Source organism: Paroedura picta, chromosome 2 (genome assembly GCF_049243985.1).
Source record: "Paroedura picta isolate Pp20150507F chromosome 2, Ppicta_v3.0, whole genome shotgun sequence".
Classification (NCBI taxonomy): domain Eukaryota; kingdom Metazoa; phylum Chordata; class Lepidosauria; order Squamata; family Gekkonidae; genus Paroedura; species Paroedura picta.
The window spans coordinates 67,215,891-67,234,961 of record NC_135370.1 but is presented as its reverse complement, the minus strand read 5'-3'; the positions used below and the strand labels follow the sequence as shown (position 1 = coordinate 67,234,961).

The following is a 19,071-nucleotide window of genomic DNA, read 5'->3' as shown; positions in this document are numbered from 1 at the left end:
GCAATCGGCAGCAAAAAACTTCCTAGAAACCTCAGGGTGGACGGAGGGGCTTTTAATCCGCTCCAGAGGTAGCATTCCTCTGCAGAGGCATCTATAAGAGAAAAGACTTTATAAGAATTATAAGTGGTAATAATTTGTTTGGTGTTCATTACAGTGGCATTTTGGGGAAGATGGATAGTGTTGACTAGCATGTCCACCCTACTCCCAAGTATGGGAGGTGCAACCGCTATGTTGACGCTGTAGCAAGAGGCATTGACTGCAGAGCTATGAAAGCGTTACATTCTCTTGCTCTAATCTCTTTGCAGCCATAGTCAACAAGGACCAGATAGATCATCTGGCTTAATCCTTTGTCCTACATAAGGATGTCTTGGCGTGTCAGCCTGTATTTATTTATCTGTCCCAATGATGTGTAAATAAAGGGATCCTATGAAGTATGAGCAAAGAAGGCTCACGGGCATGGATCTTTATCATATTTCCCCAACCTAACCTTCTTGACCCCAACAGCCAGCTTGGTGTAGTGGTTGGGAGTGCGGACTTCTAATCTGGTGAGCCGGGTTTGATTCCCTGCCCCCCCACTTGCAGCCAGCTGAATGACCTTGGGCTCGCCACAGCACTGATAAAGCTGTTCTGAATGAGCAGTGATATCAGGGCTCTCTCAGCCTCACCTACCTCACAAGGTGTCTGTTGTGGGGAGAGGGAAAGGAAGATGATTGTAAGTTGCTTTGAGACTCCTTTGGGTAGAGAAAAGTGGCATATAAGAACCAACTCTTCTTCTTCCATTGAACAGGAGACATTCAACAGCAGTTTGATATTGTACTGTTCACTTATTGTTTCATACTGTTGATTGTTCTTGACTTACACTATGTAATCCACATTGAGCCTCAGCAAGAAAGGTGAACTATAAATAACTTAATAAATTAAGTAAATTAGGGGAATCAGATTAAATCACCCCTCTTTGTGCCAGTCTTTCAGTCTTTCCATCCTAAATGATTTTTTAAATCTATGCAGGTCACCCCAGTACACTACTATCAGCTTTTCATGGATAACAAAGGAGCTATAGGGGTTAGTGCCTATATAGCTTCCTCAAACACCTTGTGCTTGGGCTTTATAGGCTCTAACCAGCGTTTCCAGTCCAAAGATTTTTATTGCAAATCTAAAAGGTAAGGACATTTATGTGTTTATGAAAATTCCGAGAAGGGGATTTCGGAGTGGGGGGAAGCTAGTCTGAAATATAGACCCAGGCTTGTAAGATCTTTTTCTGCATGGCACACCTGAAAGGATTACAAAGATACCAGAAGTACTTCTGCATCTGATAAGTCAGCAAGCACCCCCAAGAGAAATGCTAGCCATGTCAGCCTCCATTTCATGTATGCAGATATGTAATGCTCACTGACTTTTGAATCCAAATTCTTCCATTTGTGAGCCTCCAGAGATGAAACATACCATTGACAGTGGAGAAAAAAAGACCTTCAGACAAGTTGCATAATAGTTCTCATCTCCAACCAAGCCTAAACAGCATGAAGATCAGATGATATGGCAGAAATTCCCACATTAAAAAACAAAAAACAGACAAAAAACCCTGTTTCAGTTAGCATTTGTTATTCTGGATCCCAATATCCTCTTTTTTACAGTGACCTGTTATTTCCAGAAGTCCATAAACAGGAAATGGATAACATCCCTACTAATATTCAGATATACACTGCCTTAGAATGTGAAATTTATATTTTACAATGAGGGTTACTAGATCGTTAAGCAATCTCCGCCAATGGCTGTCATGTCATTGTTGGATACCTCATTCCACAATTTAATTATACACTGTAGGGACAAGGGATTTCTTTTGTCATTCATTAATTAATGTGAGTGTGCAACTAGTCCTTATTCTTTCCCAGTTACCTGCTGGGCCGTTTATAGAAATGTATTTTTAGTATTTGACAAACGTGGCTTGATTAAAATTGACCATACCATTGACAAGGTGTTTCTGTGCAATGTAATGCCATTGTTTCTTCTATGACAAAAGGTGATGAGGAGTTCACCTCAAAATGATTTATGTGGGGAAAGATTACTGGCTTAATTCCATTTTGCGAACGTGTTTCATTTGTTAACTTGGCAAACCTCTTGTGCCAGTCTGCTTCCCTGTTAAATGACTAGATAAACAAGAAAGCAGTGAAATCCTCACCATCAAAATGTAATTGCCTGTAAAATCAACACATAAGATATGATTAGCAGTTTGTTCAGTTTACATGAGCAATCTGTTGGTACCACTCCCATCATAAATCCTCCGAAACTCAGCTGTTTGCAATCCTTTCCACTGCTACTGGAAATCATTACAAGGAAATTGCCTATAGAAATTTCCCCATATTTAGCTCAGGAGACTAATTGCCAAACTAGTTGTTTAGGGAATTATATGGTACAGTTCTTGTTTAAATGTACTACTGTGAGTCTTTCCATATTTAATAAATGGGCATGCAATCTAAATGACATATTTAGCTTTGGTACACTCAAACTGACCATTGAATTTTCCAGCTTTATGCACATGCTTTATGTACAGTTTTATGTAAGTACCTATGGCTATTGCTTGAGTGCCTCAAGTTTTCCTGGAATTACAACTGATCTCCAGATTGGAAAGATCAGTTCTTTTGGAGAAAATGGCTGCTTTAGAGGCATCACATTCTCACTGAATTCCGTCTCCTCAACACTCCCTGCTTTCCTCAGATTCAACCCTGAAGTCTCCAAGAATTTCTTAATCCAGAGGTAGCAACCTTAACAGTGCCATGTAACCTGGGTATAAACTGCATGGAGTTTTTATTCCAATCCCAGGTCGATTCAGTCCCTGCCGTCTACACAGAATGCGATTTCCGTTTTGATTTGGAGCGATTTAAATTTTCCTTCTGCAGCAAGAAGGATTGATCTGGAGTGACCCTACCTTTATTGTGCGATATCTTAGAGTGATTTTAACCCTCAATATTTAAAGGCTGTTTTGAATATGGGCCCTCCTCCGTGGTAGAGAACCTCTGATTGGCCAAAGGTGGCCATGTGACAAGCTTGCCTTAAAGGAGAAGCCCCTAATTTCTCTCAACTTCTGTCAGTCTTGGATTTTTTCTCCCTTCTCTGCCTTTTTCGATCCTCTCTTCCCCCCCCCCCTCTAAGAAAAGAAAGAGGCTCCCTGCTTGGCTCCTCTCCCCCCCCCTTCAATAAAAGAAAGAAAGAGGTTTGGCTCCCCACCCCCCTTCTGAACTACCCTAACCACGTGCAGAAAACGTTTCTGTTTCAATGGGGGGGGGGGGAGAAAGACCCGAGTTCAAAGCGATCTGAATTCAACAGGATTGACAATGGAATAAACAAAGTAAGTGCAGACTGTGCCCTGTTTTCATCAGGGGACCTCCCAGCAACGCTCTCTGTCCCCCATCCTTTGCTCAATGGAGTGGTGGTGGGAAATTGGGAAGGTTAGCATAGAGATTTTAAAATTCCTAGAACATCAGGACACCAATTCCTGTTCCAATACAGAAAATGAAGGCTGGTCAAAAGGAAATATTTCTTTACATAGAAAATGATTAAAATGTGAAATCTGCTGCCATAGCTCTAACAGGTGATTTGACGTACAGTGGCACTAAACCTCTGATCCAGGAGGCAACATCAGGGGAAACTCTCCGCTTCTATGCCCTGTTGTTAGTCTTTCAGAGGAAGTGGTTGGCTATTGTGTGAGACAGGATGCTGGACTAGATGGACCACTTCTCTGATCCAATAGTTTCACACACACAACCCGCCCACGGTCCCAGGGATTGTCATCCAAGGAATGTCAGCCACAGGTGCTTTTCTTCAGAGTATATGATGGCCACATATATTGGAAGCAGTGTGATATACATGGCTGCCAGTTTCCTAGGACACACAGACATAATGTCTGAAAAGAGCTCACATGTATGAAAATTTTATATGGGTGAGATTCAAGCATTAATTGTCCCATCTTCAGTTGTAGTATAATATAGCAAGAACTGAACCAAGTGGTTATGCTGAGTGTGTATCTTATTTAATATCTGAAATTGATTTTGCAAGATTTCACATAAACATTTGACTGCAAACAATTCACATTCGGAGAGTTGGGTCTGGATCCGCTTTAGTCCCGTTAACTATGGAAGTAGTCATTTAAACCTACTCTTAAATCAAGAAACTGAGGACTCAATTTATAGATTTTTCCCCTCTTCCCCAACCTGATAGCCTCACAATAACTCTGAGAGTTAGTTTAGACTAGTAGACATAAGAGATCTAATGTTATTCAATAATCTTCATTGCTGAGCATGTAGAACTCAAATCTCAGCAGGTTAAGTCCAGTTCTTTAACCTAACACAATCAGTCTCTTTCACTGGTTCCTGTAATTAGAATAATAGAATTTAATAGAAAATAATAGAATTTTCCTGGGCATGCAAGAAGGGCCACAAGAGGCAAGCATGGATACAATCTATCTAAATTCACAGAATCAGCATTTCTGTGAGGTGACTATCTAGCCTCTGCTTAAAAACTTCCAAAGAAGGAGAACCCACCCCGAGGAAGCCTGTTCCACTGAGGAACAGCTCTGTCAGGAACTTCTTGCGGATGTTTAACCAAAAATTCTTGTCAATTAATTTCATCCCATTGGTACTAGCCGACCCTCTGGGGCAACAGAAACCAACTCTGCTCCATCCTCTATGTGACAGCCCTTCAAGAACTTGAAGATGGCTATCTTATCATCTCTTAGTAGTCTTCTCTCCAGGCTAAGCAGACTAAGCTCCTTCAACCTTTCCTCATACATTTTGGTCTCCAAACCCTTCACCATTTTCATTTCCCTCCTCTGGATGTGTTCCAGTTTGTTTATCTACTGCACTTGGTTATCTAGTTCTTAAAGCATTTCTGCACCCTTTGAATATATTGTAATGTTTACTGTAAGTAGTTGTTATATTCTGGCCCCTCCACATGACGTCGCCCACATTTAGTGTCCAAGCAGCAACCACCCAGCTACATCAGCCATTTTAAAGCGCTAGTTGGTGAATCCCAAAAAGCGGATTCACCAACATATGTAGTGCTACCTTCCAGTGAGCAACCAGCAGACTACCAACAAAAAAAATGTATGGAGGTGAAGAAGCGCTATCTCTGCCTCCAATGTTCCACCCTCGCACCCGCCTCCCTCTATGATTAGATGCATAGGAGTTTCAATGGAGAAGTACTGATTTCTTTTTAAAAAAATAGTGGACATCACAGGGCCTTTAAAGCATGGGGAAAGGGGATTGGCTGCCTAGCTTGACTGACAGACAGAAAAGAGTCGCATATAAATCGTGTTGCTCTCTGCCGCCATTTCCAGCATGCCTGTAGAGGGGGAGAAGTGCAAAATGGCAGCAGAGAAGAGCGAGACAGCAAAAAAGGTGAGGAGGAGCCAGGAGGTGCAATTTTATTTAGCGTTTCGCCACTCAGCTGGCGTAACGCTATTTTTAACGATGTGCAGAAATGCCCTCAGTTTCATTTCACGCCTCAAGAACACTTTGCTTTTTCTATGTATTGGGTGAGAGGACAATTGGTTATTACACCCACCTATCACAAACCTCTTACTTAGCACAATTTTGTGCTCTGCCTTTAGGAAGCAAAGCCATACCAGGCCCTATGTGGCCTCTGTGTGTGTGAGTGATCTATTTGCTTAAAACAGTTATTCTCTTTACAGCAACCGTTGTGTTCTAGAAGTATCACACACCCAAGCAGACGATATCCTGCCTGACAGGATGTGGTAGTGGCAAACACTGTAAATGAAGAATGCTAAGAAAAGACTATAGACAGCTGCGCTTTCCAGCAGAGATGACCATACCATTCCCTCTACCATTTTAAAGCAGGATTGCGGCATGACTGTTTGGGTGCAGTTTTGAAGACCAGCATTTTATGCCCTTTCAGTCTAGAAAGCCAACATGGTATCATGGTTAAAGTGCAGCAGCCTCTAAACTGGAGAACTGAGTTTGATTCCCCACTCCTCCACATGCAGCCAGTTGGATGATCTTGGGCTAGTCATAAATCTCTTTGAGCTGTTCTCACAGAGTAGGTCTCTCAGCCCCACCAGCTTCACAGAGTGAAGTGGAGAGAGGAAGGGAAAGGTGGTTGTAAGCTTTTTTGGGTAGTGAAAAGTGGGTTATAAAAAAACACCAGTTCTTCTTGTCTGTTCAGACACCAGCAGATAAAACTGGGAGGTGTATGGGCACTAGCACACTGATTCAGGTAGTGGAGTAAGAGATGGAACTAATTATATAGAATATGGGGAAATATGTGAATGGTTAGGTTTTGGACATTTCATGTTCCACGTTTTTCATTCTTTGTAGATCTCTTCAGATACTAGCAACTTCACTGACTCCCTCATAGCAGTTTGGCCTCACCATACCTTGGGTGGGAGGCAGCTGCTAGGGCCCAGGGCTTCTGGTGAGGCCCACTATTACCAACTCTTCCATCCATGTGCCTTTGCTCACCCCTCTCCCCCCCCCCCCCCCCGATCATGGGCACTGCACTCTCTGAACTCCCAGCTAAGTATGCTACCTAGCATTGTTGGGGAGCTCAAAAGGAAGCTCCTCTGCCAGGCTTTTGGTTGAGGTCCTCTAGATCCATCTTCTTCCATTGGTCCCTGAGCCTCCCCCCTATGAAACTGAAGCTAATGCTTGTACCGACCACTCACGGGCCCACCAACAAGTTCCAGTTATGAATGTATTGTCTTCCACTACTGGTCTAATTCCATGTAAACCGCCCTGAGCCTTCAGTGAGGGTGGTAAGTACATGTGATAAACAAACAAATAAATAGCATGCTGGTGGTGCACAGCAGTCACAGCAGCAGTGTCCCCAGCTGCACACACTGCCCAGTGCCACCTGGCAAAGGACATTTGGGCAGAACAAACATGTGTGTTGGAAAGGTTCATGAATAGGGGGATGACACAGGCAGGGTGAGAGGCACATGGGTGAGGTGGAGAGGCAGGTGAGAATGAGCGTGAGCTGGACATCAACAGAGCCCTCCCCAAAAAAAATCCTCTGCAACTAGTCCTTTCTCATAGAGTGAATTAAGATTGCATGCATTGAATTGCATCTTGATCACATGGAGGGTACCATGTGTATGCACTGAGAAATACAGACTTGCTGGAGACATTCAGCTGAACACATAAGCACCAGGTGACTAGGCCAGCAAGTGCAATGCTGCTACCCTTGATTCATGTACAGTGAATGCACGGATGAAGGGGTCTACAAATATATCATCAAGAACATAGGACTACACTCTAAATACCACAAATATCTAATAATGAAACTGGCTGACTCCTGTGTAGATCATGCGGGTAGAGTTTCCACAAAGGGTCACTGTCCATTCATCTGGGGCATGGAAACCTCCCAGAATTACAACTCATCTCCAGATCACAGAAATCAATCCCTCTGAGGAAAACTGATGCTTTGGAGAATGGATGTTATGGCGTTATACTCCACTGAGGTCCCTCCCATCCCCAAGCCCTCCCTTCCCCAAGTACCACCCTCAAATCTCCAGGAATTTCCAACCCAAAGGAAGGCAGCTCTATTTTACTGATATCATCTCCATGTCATGAAAAGTTCCAGCTATCTATTTCTGTACAGTAAAGCTCTGTTAAAGGAACAGAGGACTCCCCCCCCCCCCGCCCAGGTCTGTTGCTATAAGAAGACAGAAACATGCATGCATTTTCTCTTTAGTATCTAGTGCCATTATCTAATAAGAAACAAGTTAGAAACGTAAGGAGAGCCCTACTATATAATATCATATCTGTGGTGAGGGGAGCATAGTAGCATTTTAGTGGCAAATTTGGCAAGGGTCAAGTAACACAGATCTTGTGATGTCACTTCCAGTTGAGTGCCCAAAAGTGACACCAAAGGATCTGGGAGATTCTAGGAATTACCCCAAGATTGGCGGAATTTCTGAAGTGTTATGTATGGTATGAAGTGACTTCCAGACTTTTGACCAGGAATGATATCATGACATTCACAGACATCCCCCCCCTCTACTTCTCTTATCAAGCAAAGGAAGGAGACAGAGTATGGAGCAGGTTATTGCCCCCCCCCTGGTCAGCCTCAAAACCTACCTATGATTCCTTCTGTTCAGCACCCTGATCCATAAAATGGCTGACCAGTTGTCCTGGAAGCCCAACCAACATGGTACATGTGCAAATATCTTTTCCTGATGCTGCCTCTTAGTATTGGTATTCCGAAGTTTGCTTCCTATGTCTACAGAGGTTGCCTTTATTCACCATGGCTAGTAGTAATGGATGGACCTATGCTCCATGAATCTAACTCTTTCTTCAAGCTGTCTATATTCAGGGTTATCGCTACACCTATTGTTAGTGAATTCCATTGTTCAGGTGAAGTTACTTTCTACTAACTTAGGACATAGGATCACAACCTTAGTCTGAGTTTTTTTCCACATAGGACTGTACTTTTTAACCTTTTGATCTATTCTGAAAGTTTAAATACCTATCTGTTCAACTTAATATTTCTGGTAAGGCCTAGGAGGAGGAGCTGGTCTCATGGCTTAAGTGCCACTCAACGCTTAACATCCACTCAGGGCAGCTGTCCTGCCCCTGAGTGCCTCTTCCTCCAATTAGCTTGCCTGTCCAGGGGCCAACAATCACCTTCCATCCCCCCCTGACCCCCCCTCCTTCCACTTGTCTCCAAGGCTGCAGATCCCTGCTGCATGAGAATTGCTGGTTAGTTCCCTGCCCGAGGGTCTCCAGTCTGCTGCCTTTCCAGGTCCCTGGGGGAGGGAGAGGCCATCCTCAGAGTTATTCCACACACACACACCCATCTAGCACCCATTGTATTCCTGAATGCAATGGCCTTTGTCCCTAATTAGTAATATAAAGAAATGATAGAGCGAATGTCAATGCGAGCACACTTTTAAAACAGGCCCAAACATACATACTTCTTGTAACAAGAGTTTGTTTGTTTGTTTGTTTGTCTACTTTGCAGGCCCAGCAAAACTGTGCTAGCTCAGTCAGGGCCCAGATCTCCTCTGGGAGCTCATTCCACCAAGTGATGGGCAGAACAGAGAATAACCGGGCCCTGGTTGAGATCAGGGATGACCAGCCAGTGGGAGTTGGCTGAGCAATAGTGCTCTTTGAGGGGCATAGGAAGAAAGGTGGTTTCTCAGATACAGTGGACCCAGACCAAATATGGCCTTGAAGGTGATTACCAAGAAATTAAGCTTGATCCAGGATTCAACTGGTAACCAGTGCAGCTGTTGGAGCATGGACCAGATGTGGGCCCTCCATGGTGTTCCCATGACTATTGCATTTTGGACCAGTGGTATTCTGGATAAGGGTAGGCTTGCATAGAGCAAGTTGCAGAAATCCAGTCTAGAAGTGACTGTGGCTAGGTGTTCTGGTGTCAAGTAGGGCACTAATAGTTTGGCTTGATGCAGGTGGTAGAATGCCAGCCATGCTACCCTCATGCCTCCATAGAGAGGAAGGTGTCCAGGATCACACCCAGGTTCCTAGTGAAGTGAGCTTCTGACAGCTGCACCTCATCCAGGTTGGGCAATCATGCTTCCTCACTTGGACCCTTCCTATCTAGACATAGGACCTCCATCTTTGAATGGCTAAGTTTCAGATAATTCTGCTTAAGCCATCACATCACTGCTTCCAGACATCTGGCTAAAGATTCTGGGTGTGAAACCAGGCAGCCATCCATCAGGTGAAAGAGCTGGGTGTCATATGCATATAGATGGCACCCAAGCCTGAACCTCCATGCCAGCTGGGCAAGAGGGCGCATAAAGTTGTTGAATAAGATTGGAGAGAGGACTGCTCCCTGTGGAACTTGCAACCCTCTGGCCATGACCCCTGAAGAAGAACAGCCATTGGAGGACTTTCCCCCGTATCCCAGCATCTGCGAGGTGGCGAACTAGGAACTCATGATCAACTATGACAAACACCGCTGTGAAATCGAGTAACACATGTTGACCCGCCCAGTCCAGCTGGCAGGGGAGGTCATCTGTCAGCTCTGGGATTGCCACTCATGCACTAGGCTAGCCACTCCTTCTTTTGTGAGTGTTAAATTGGGGCTGTTTCCTACAATATGCAAACAATACCTATGTACTCAAAAATAAATCCCAAAGAGCTCAGTGCAACTTACTTCCTGCTATGTATATTCTCAAACACCTCCATGTCCATGATCACAAAATGAATTGTAGAGATGAGGCTAGAAAATGGCTGCCAGATACCCTCCTTGCAGTTCCATCCTGTACCCGAGATCCTTATATATTGTCTTCCCCTAATCTTCATGCTGTTTCCCTAATCCAGGCTCTCTCACTCAGGGTTATGTGAAACCCTGGGTTTCTTGACAGCCTCGGAAGGATTTCCTGAATGGATGGGAGTTAATTTCTATATAGAGAGATATTTTAAAATTTGTTAAACTTTTATTGGGTAATATGACCATATATGGTCATGTCAACCTGCTCCCCCCCCCTCCCAAATGGCCAGTGATGGGCCTGGAGGGTGTGGGAAGAATAGGGTCCCCAGGAGAGTGTGAACACAGCTATGGTTGCTTCCCAACCATATTCTGCCACTTCTGAGGTTTCTTGAAGCTTGTTTCAGGGGTTTCTCAATGGTAAAAAAGTTGAGAAAAGCTGACATAGAGGCAGTAATTGATAAATCTTCTGTAAGTTCTTTGCCAACCAATTTTTTAATGTTTGAAAATACAACTGATTTTCTTTTGCTCTAATATTGAACTGGATTAAAAAACATACTCACAGAAAGGTTTTCAGTTCTTTAAAGAGATTTTTCCATCAATTAAATATTTTCATTGAAGGAACTGTGACAAGTTTATGAATTATTTCATGTTTATTATTAGCAACTATTGCCACCCAGCATTTCTCTTTTTTCCCCACCTGGAGCCTGGCATCCCTGCAACTCCATGGGAGCCAAAACGAGGGCTTTTCTCCAGGGGGACTGATCTCTGTAGCCTGGAAATGACCTGCAATTCGAGCAAATCCCCAGGTCCCAACCTCTCCCATCCTGCAACCTCTCTGCTACAGAGTTCCCCCCTCCCAAGCAAGCCCTTTCATCTCCAGGAACCTCGTGAGCAGATCAATACAGTCCAGTTCCAGGAGGTTTCCAGGCAGCAGCTGGAGGTTGGTGGCCCCTGGGTCAGACACGTTCCTTGAGGTTTGGAGGTGGGGCCTAAAAAGTCCAGGTGTGGACAGGAGCTTTTGCCATGTAGAAGAAGAAGAGTTGGTGGTTATATACCTCTTTTCTATACAAAATAAGTCTCAAAGAGGCTTACAATCCCTTTCCTCTCCCAACAACAGATACCCTGTGAGGTAGGTGAGGCTGAGAGAGCCCTGATATTCCAGCTTGGTCAGAACAGCCTTATCCGTGCTGTGGCAAGCCTAAAGTTACCCAGCTGGCTACATGTGGAGGAGTGGGGAATCAAACCTGGCTTGCCAGATTAGAAGTCCATGCTCCTAACCACTATACCAAGCTGCCTCTCAGGCCAGCTCCCAGGAAGGCCACAGTGCAGGTGTGCATCCTAGCACCCGTTGTATTCCTGGGTACAACAGACTTTGCCTTTAGTCTGGGAGATAACTTATGAGTATAGTCAGTGATAGCTAGTTTAGAATAGTTGCTAGAATACCAGGTTAAGATCAGGGTCCATCCCCTGATCATCTGTGAACAGCTTTTAAGTATTTGAAAGGTTGTCACTTAGAGGAGGGCAGGGAACGGTTCCTGTTGGCAGCAGAGGAGAGGACCTGCAATGAAGAAGAAGAATGGTTCTTATATGCTACTTTTCTCTACCTGAAGTAGTCTCAAAGGGTCTTACAATCACTTTCCCTTTCGTCTCCCCCCAACAGAGACCCTGTGAGGTAGGTGAGGCTGAGAGAGCCCTGATATTCCTGCTCATTCAGAACAGCTTTATCAGTGTTGTGGTGAGCCCAAGGTCACCGAACTGACTGCATTTGGGGGAGTGCAGAATTAAACCCGGCTCACCAGATTAGAAGTCTGCACTCCTAACCACTACACAAACTGGCTCTCTACACTAAGGTGACTCTCTAATGGGTTTAAACTACATGGGGAACAATATGGGCTAGATATGAGTGTCCTGAATAGTGCAGGGGGTTGGACTAAGTGACCCATGAGGTACCTTCCAACTCTATGATTCTATGATTCTATATCGGGGGGGGGGGAGTTTCAGAGAGTAGTTCACCAGTGGAATAAACTGTCCAAGGAGGTTCTCCTTCAGTTCTCCTTCACTGGCAGTCTTCAAGTAGCAACTGAACTTCAAGCTTATCCTGGATGCTTTGGGCTGATCCTGCGTTGAGCAGGGAATTGGGCTAGATGGCATGTATGACTTCTTCCAACTCTATGATTCTATGATTCTAACTGTGATCCTGAGGTGGTCCATAACTGGGTGATTCCGCACCAGTGTTGCAGAAGAGCAGCATGCTCCACCTTTTCCTGTGTCCCCACGGGGGACACATTTCAGCGGCAATGACACATTTTGGCGGCAGACACGGAAGATGCAGCCACAGTGGAAAGGCACGGGCGGGTTCCTGCAAACAAAAATTTTAATGCCCCATTTGGCCCCACAGCACTGAACCATGGAGCCGAGTGGGACATTTTTGTCCCCTCTGGATCTCTGTACGATAGGGAGGAGCTGGATCCACATGGCCTCCACCAGGCTAGGCCCCATTGGACCCTGGAGTGCTTAGAGGAACACAGAAAATATCCACCTTCCCTTAAGGTGGGGCAACAGCAGCCTAATGCGCGCCAGGCCCAGTGGCGATGTCATGTGGAAATGGGAATTATCCCCACTTCCATATGAGCATCCACCCAACCTTTTCTGCCTATGTGGCCTGTCTCTCAGCCTGTCCTCCTTCACAGAGCTGTTGTGAGGATAAAGTGCAGCCAGGGAGAAATATATGTACTTGCCCTGAACTCATTGGAAGAAGAGTGAGATAAACATGTGATGAACAATATGACTGGGTTTTCTTATAACAGATAAAATCAAAATGGGCAACTCATATTTTTTTCCACAAGTAATGCAATTCAGTGGTGAATGTGCTACTTTTCATAGAATTGGTATAGTAATTTCTCATCTGTCTGTGTCATTGGTATAGTAATTCTTCATCTGTCACCTTCAGATTTGTGTAGTTACCATAAGGGACATTTCCTTTAGCACAGAAAAGTTTGATGTAAATTTGTGGGGCAGGGGGGTTTACGGGGGGGAGGCAATTTTCTTCCCCAAAAAAAGTTGCAGAAGAAAATCTTCATCAGCCTAAAGAAGAAAAGTGGGGCTTTAAACTTCCCAGCTGTTGTAATTGCTGTGCCTCTCTGATGTGGTAATTGGATGAACAACCTATAGTTTCCCTGGTTAAATGGTGGGCATAATTCAGTCATTTTCCACTCATGTATATAAAGAATTTCACAATGAACTCATAGCCATTTATCTTTTTTATTACAGGTATTTGGAAATCACAAGTAAAGTCAGTATTTTTGCATTTCAAACTATATAGTTTAAGATACATCAACCCTATATTTTAACTCCCATCTGTGTTCAACAACTTACTGCTGTTTATCGCATGAAGTTATGTGATCTATTTTATTGCTCTTGAGTTTAGCATTGGCTTTATGCTATCTCTGTAGCTGGGCCAAAATTCTTTACAACTGTTTTGAAACTAGGCGAGACAATGAAATTAAACTCCCCTGCCAAGTTCTCCTGAATGTGCCCTGTCGAAAAGAACAAGAGCTGTCCTCAAATTATCTCACTGGAATCTGTGGAAGAGGAATTCTCGGGGCACCGCACTCTAAATCCCTCAGGACAGACAAACAGCGTGTTAGTGGCTGGTTCTTAGGGTTGATCTAAAGTGAAAGAGAACATTGAAAGTGGTAAGCAACCATTCCTCTCTCAAAGGTATTAGTATCTCGAAGGCAGGTTGCAGTTTTGTCCATTTGGTCTAATGAGGATGGCGGCTAACTTGCACTTCCTAGACTCTGTGCACAACCCTTCCCAATGTATGACGTTGTTGGTTAGAAGGGCCGAATAACAGTTATCATACCACCAGCCACCAGCACTGTCTAGTGCACAGTTTCTTTCGGGTCTCCGGTCATTATCCTGGTCTTGAGTGGAAAACCTCATGTTGTCATGGATACCTCTTTCTCCTATTGTGGTCAGGGCATCCCCTGCATCCCCTGAATAGTGCCCTAGTCTCAGCGCATAGCCTTTATCTTCACTATCCACCTTAAAGCTATGGTAGTCCGCATGCTTGTTCTTCCCTTCACTGTCAACTAGAAGGAATCGCACAGAGAAGGCATTCTGTTGAGTTAAGAGGTGTATAAATTCATTGCCCAGCCAGTGGTTTCCTAAAAGGTTCCCAAAGCCTTTTTTATAACCATTCCACGTGCGTGACCAAAGTGCATTTTGGCTGACATTATTTCTGTGCAGCACCGTCCAGCCCCCTCCATCATGCTCCATGTCACAGTAGACCACCATTAAGGGACAGTTTTTGGGACGGATGACATACAAGCCGCTTTTCTTCCTACCATGGTGAAAAGCATGCTTGCAGTCTCTTGCCAGATAATCTGAAAAAGACAAAAACAACTCTGTATGTTCACATAAATATGCTTATGATAGTTGATAGGTAATTCCACAGAGCTGGGACTGTTGCCATGTCACATTAATGCTTTGCCATTCATCTCCCCTCCTCCCATTTCTTTCAGTTTTGGAAGAAGTGGCTCACACCACTTCAAGTGCTTTTTGGTTCATTCCTTTCCTTCTCCATTCTTTTCAACTGACCTAGATAGTCCAGGTGAGCTCCATCCTGTCAGATCTTGGAAGCTAAGCAGGGTTGGCCCTGGCTAGTACTTGAAAGGGCAATCTCCAAGGAAAACCAACGTGGTAATGCAGGGGCAGGCAATGGCAAACCACTCGTGAACATTTCTTGCCTGGCAGCCAGACAATCTTAGGATCTTCTGACATTAAATAAATAAATTTTCTTTCAGTATTTGCATGGGCACTGGTATTATGTTAACTTAATGGGAAAACACTCCTTAATTTTTTCCCCCAAAATCAGCTAACGCTTTGTATTGGTCCAATTTTAGGCAAGGTTGATTCAAGGGTACTATTCTATGCATACGTAAATTGAGAATAAGTATTCCTGAACATGGCGGTACCAATTTCTGCATATGATTGCAGTGTTGGTACATGAAGCAAAGGTCACTTGCTGTGGGATTTGGACAGGATGGTGTTTTGTTGTTGTTGTTGTTATTTTCTAGCCTTCCTTAGCTTAGAATACCAGTCTATTTAATACTGGCATACATTCTTCATGGCAAAAATAATAATCGTACAAATAATTCATTTTTAGCCATATTGATTTGACTTATTCTATGAGTAAGAAACTATACACATTATTCAAATTGCATATTTAACCTCTTTTTCCATACAGACCACAGATTTTCTTTTACATTGTCATCTTTATTCTGATGAGCCTCATATATTTTAATGGGGCCATTACATCAGCACAAGTGCATCCTCCTTAGCTGTTCCATCCATGCTCTTCCTCATTACAAAACAACATGTAATTTTGGTAAGGCTGTTCTTTTTATGCCTTGGAATAATGCAGCTTTATCACATTGCCTCTGAGCACATTTTTCCATTGGTTTTATTTTAATGCTTTTTCAGTACCTTTATCAGTAACATATTTCTGGACATTTTCCAAAGCATAAGGATCCTTATTCCCCAGCATGTGCTTGTTGCCGATTTCTGAGCTGAGTTTCTGGAACACTAAAGGTGACGAGACCACGCCTCCATTAAAGATGAAAAGGGTGCACAAAAAAGGAGCAGAGTAAAGTAGCATCTTTGAAACCTAGGAGAGTGGGGAGGAAAACCTGAGCATGAGCAGTAATTAATATTGCCCTCTTCCTAAGGAAGATATCATGAAAAATAACTGTTTAGCTTCCCTGCCTTAGCAGAAACTTTCAGAATATTTATAAATGTGCTTAATCATGCCTAGGATTGCTGGGTGGTCTGTTACCCAAGCATTGATCAGATGCTTCAGCAAACATGCTGCTTCGTGCTTTAGGACCAGTCCCTGATGCCCAACTTTTATACTCTATAAACCTCGCACTTTTGCCAATGATGGAAGAGCAGGTTTGGCATTAGAACACCCAACCTAACAGTGTTTATCATTAGCACAAAAAGAAATGAATGGGGAAGACAAAATAGGCAACTGTGTTGTGACGACAACATGTGTCAATCAACAGTCAGATGAGGGTGTTATGTGAACCATGGACATCTGGAGGACCACAGGTTGACTTACCCCTGCATAGAGTGTTCTTAGGATTGCTCACTGCCTTCATCTCTTTCAAAAAGGGCACAGGAGCATATGCATTGATATGCAGTCATTCTGGCAAGTGCTGAAAAAAAGTTCCTTTTGCAAAACTTAAAAACAAGTCAAAATTTACCTCATAATGTATTATTTTTGATATTATTCACTAGACACTTGCAACAATCGCACTATTGCAGCCAGTTTTGTCTTTTACAGAGCATAATTTTTAGACTTCCAAAACTAGTCTGATTCCATAGGGGGACATTAAAAAAATAACAGCAATGACCACCCAATAACAACAAAGCCTTTATTTGCTTATATAAAAGAGGGGGATTACCACCCTATAAATCTGCATATAACCTAAAGTCCTGGAACCTGGGATGCATGAAATCAAATATTTAGCGTTTAGAACGAACTCAGTGTATAATATTCATACGTTTTTAACTTCATTGAAATCTCACTCCACTAGAGAATTTCACTCAAATATTTCTGAGTACATGCTCCATAGTTTAAGCCAATTATTTCTGCCTTAATTCAACTGCCTTCACTTTCTAAACATATATTTCAGATTGGACTTTACTACACGTTGATTACATAGTACTATAACCAGTACTTTGGCAACCACCGAGTAATGTTTTAAGATGAAAGATGGAATATTTGGGTTGCAGCACACAGGTTTGTAGCTTCTGTTGGATTGTAGACTGTTGGATTGCAGAAAGAGAGGGACTGAAATCCAAATAAAACAGTAGAGAACAGTTAGTGCTCTGGACAGGTTGCATTGTTGTTGATTCTCAGATCAAAAGCCACATTTGGACATTTGATCCTCTGACAGCACATCATTCCCTTGCAGTGCCTTCAAGAAAACCTTCCATGCAGCCTGTCCTGTACATATAGTAAATTCAGGGGGGCTGATGCTTACGTAAATATTCTGAGGACTGAAATTGTGCTCCAAAACACCACAGCTACAGTAGCATCAGATTTGCCATGTGTGGCTCAGGTAAATCAAGTACAGGCTACTGCCTAACTCACTTATGTCCCTGATAATAACTGTAGTCTCTGTTGAATACAGGTAGCTTGATGCAGTCTGTTTGCAACTCTTTTTGTATGGATGTAATTAACATACTTAAAATGACAACATGGAAGTTTTTTTTTTAATGTCTCTTATTTTCTCTCCTTCTGGTTTAACTTGGGATGGCACAATTGTCAAAGGAGGAATTTACTTATTTTAATTCTACATAGTGCTTCACCTATCTAGGGTTTTTAAATAAGTCCCCCTATGTGTAACAGCATGTACCAGCTGGTAAATAAAGCACATCTCTTAAGGGAGAAAATGCAGATTAGAACTTACCTTGTTGACTACTTTTCTTGGAGCCAAGAGTGCGTGATCTGAAGAGTGTTCCTTCAGATGCAGCAGATGAATGATTTTGCTTATATGGCATTATTTTATACTGGGATGGGCTGGCAAAGCAAATAACTATGATGTTTATACAAAGTCATATCAGAGGCTTGGCCACGTGTGAACAGCTTGTAGACAGGCAGCCTGAGTAGGAAAGGATGCAGTCTGAAATAGATCCCGGTATTCTGGGCTGTACCCTATAAATACCAGGCTCCATAAATGACACACAAGGGAAGAATGATGTTTGCCAAGCAGTTATATCTTTCACTCCATGTCATCAATGGGAATTGGGATCATAAATGGCTGTATTTTAAATCAGAACAGCTGGTTTTTATACCCTGCTTTTCACTACCCAAAGGAGTCCCAAAGAGGCTTACAAACATTGTTCCCTTCCTTTCCCCACCCTGCCACTCTTTAACCACTACATCAGGGGTAGTCAAACTGCGGCCCTCCAGATGTCCATAGACTACAATTCCCAGGAGCCCCTGCCAGCAAATGCTGGCAGGAGCTCCTGGGAATTGTAGTCCATGGACATCTGGAGGGCCGCAGTTTGACTACCCCTGCACTACATTATTCGGGCTCTCAGTGACCTAGAAGTCTGAACACTGGACACCCAAAATCCCCAGATGACCCAGCATTTCAAAGGAGTCATCTGACAACTTCCATTTGCTACATTATACTGTAGTATGTAATTAAGGGCTTGTAACCATGCTCCTAAATGATAATTGTTTGCATGTGCAGGGTGAGCTGAAGGGCAGAGGTATTATTTCCAAGAAAAACAAAATCTCCAAATGGTATTCTTCTAAGCTGCCACTTGATACTCTACTTTCTGCATCACTTTGAAGACATCTGGATCTCAGCAAACTGCAGAATAAGGACAATGATGGATGTTCTATCTAGGGCTGATTCTAGACTTATTTTGTTTTTTCCATTGTCAATCCTGCTGAATTCAGACCCATTTGGACCCAGGTCTTCCTGTAAAGCTGAGTCCTTGCCCTACATTACAATCTACATGTTCAAATCAATTATTCCAAATAAGAGATAAAATTAAAATACAGGTGACATTTGGCCTTTCTGAGGGATTGTTAAGAATGCAGGTTAGCATATGCAGTAAGTTAAGAAACCAATATCTCTGGGGATTCCATTGTTCTGAGCCTTATAATATCTTGCACTTCAGCAATTTCCCCTTTCCATTCTGTTCTTTGTAATAAAACAGCTACTTTAAGGTCACTTATTGCATGTCCTGGAAAGTTGAAGTGTTTCCCAACAGGCTGATTCCTGATGTCAGATTTGTGTCCATTTATACATTGGAATAGGGTTTGCCCTTTTTGCCTTATGTAGAGAACGGAAGACA

The 19,071-nt window shown here is 43.2% G+C and overlaps 1 protein-coding gene and 1 long non-coding RNA gene across 6 annotated transcripts in view; one reads left to right on the top strand and one right to left on the bottom strand.

Annotated features, from left to right (window-relative positions):
- The first annotated feature begins 1,055 nt into the window (after positions 1-1,055).
- LOC143829512 (uncharacterized) overlaps positions 1,056-19,071 on the top strand; it is a 21,250-nt gene continuing 3,234 nt past the window's right edge. The window contains exon 1 of the long non-coding RNA XR_013228177.1: positions 1,056-1,160. This is a non-coding gene — a long non-coding RNA (uncharacterized LOC143829512). The remainder of the gene's footprint in view (positions 1,161-19,071) is intronic.
- LOC143829507 (fibrinogen-like protein 1-like protein) overlaps positions 13,436-19,071 on the bottom strand; it is a 20,245-nt gene continuing 14,609 nt past the window's right edge. For 3 of the 5 annotated variants that reach the window (XM_077320562.1, XM_077320563.1, XM_077320561.1), the window contains 2 exons: positions 15,679-15,859; positions 13,436-14,576 (listed from right to left, as the gene is read on the bottom strand). In XM_077320562.1, coding sequence (XP_077176677.1) covers positions 13,912-14,576; positions 15,679-15,850 — 837 coding nt within the window. In that variant the 5' untranslated portion in view covers positions 15,851-15,859 and the 3' untranslated portion in view covers positions 13,436-13,911. The other 2 variants (XM_077320559.1, XM_077320564.1) reach the window with 2 other exon arrangements.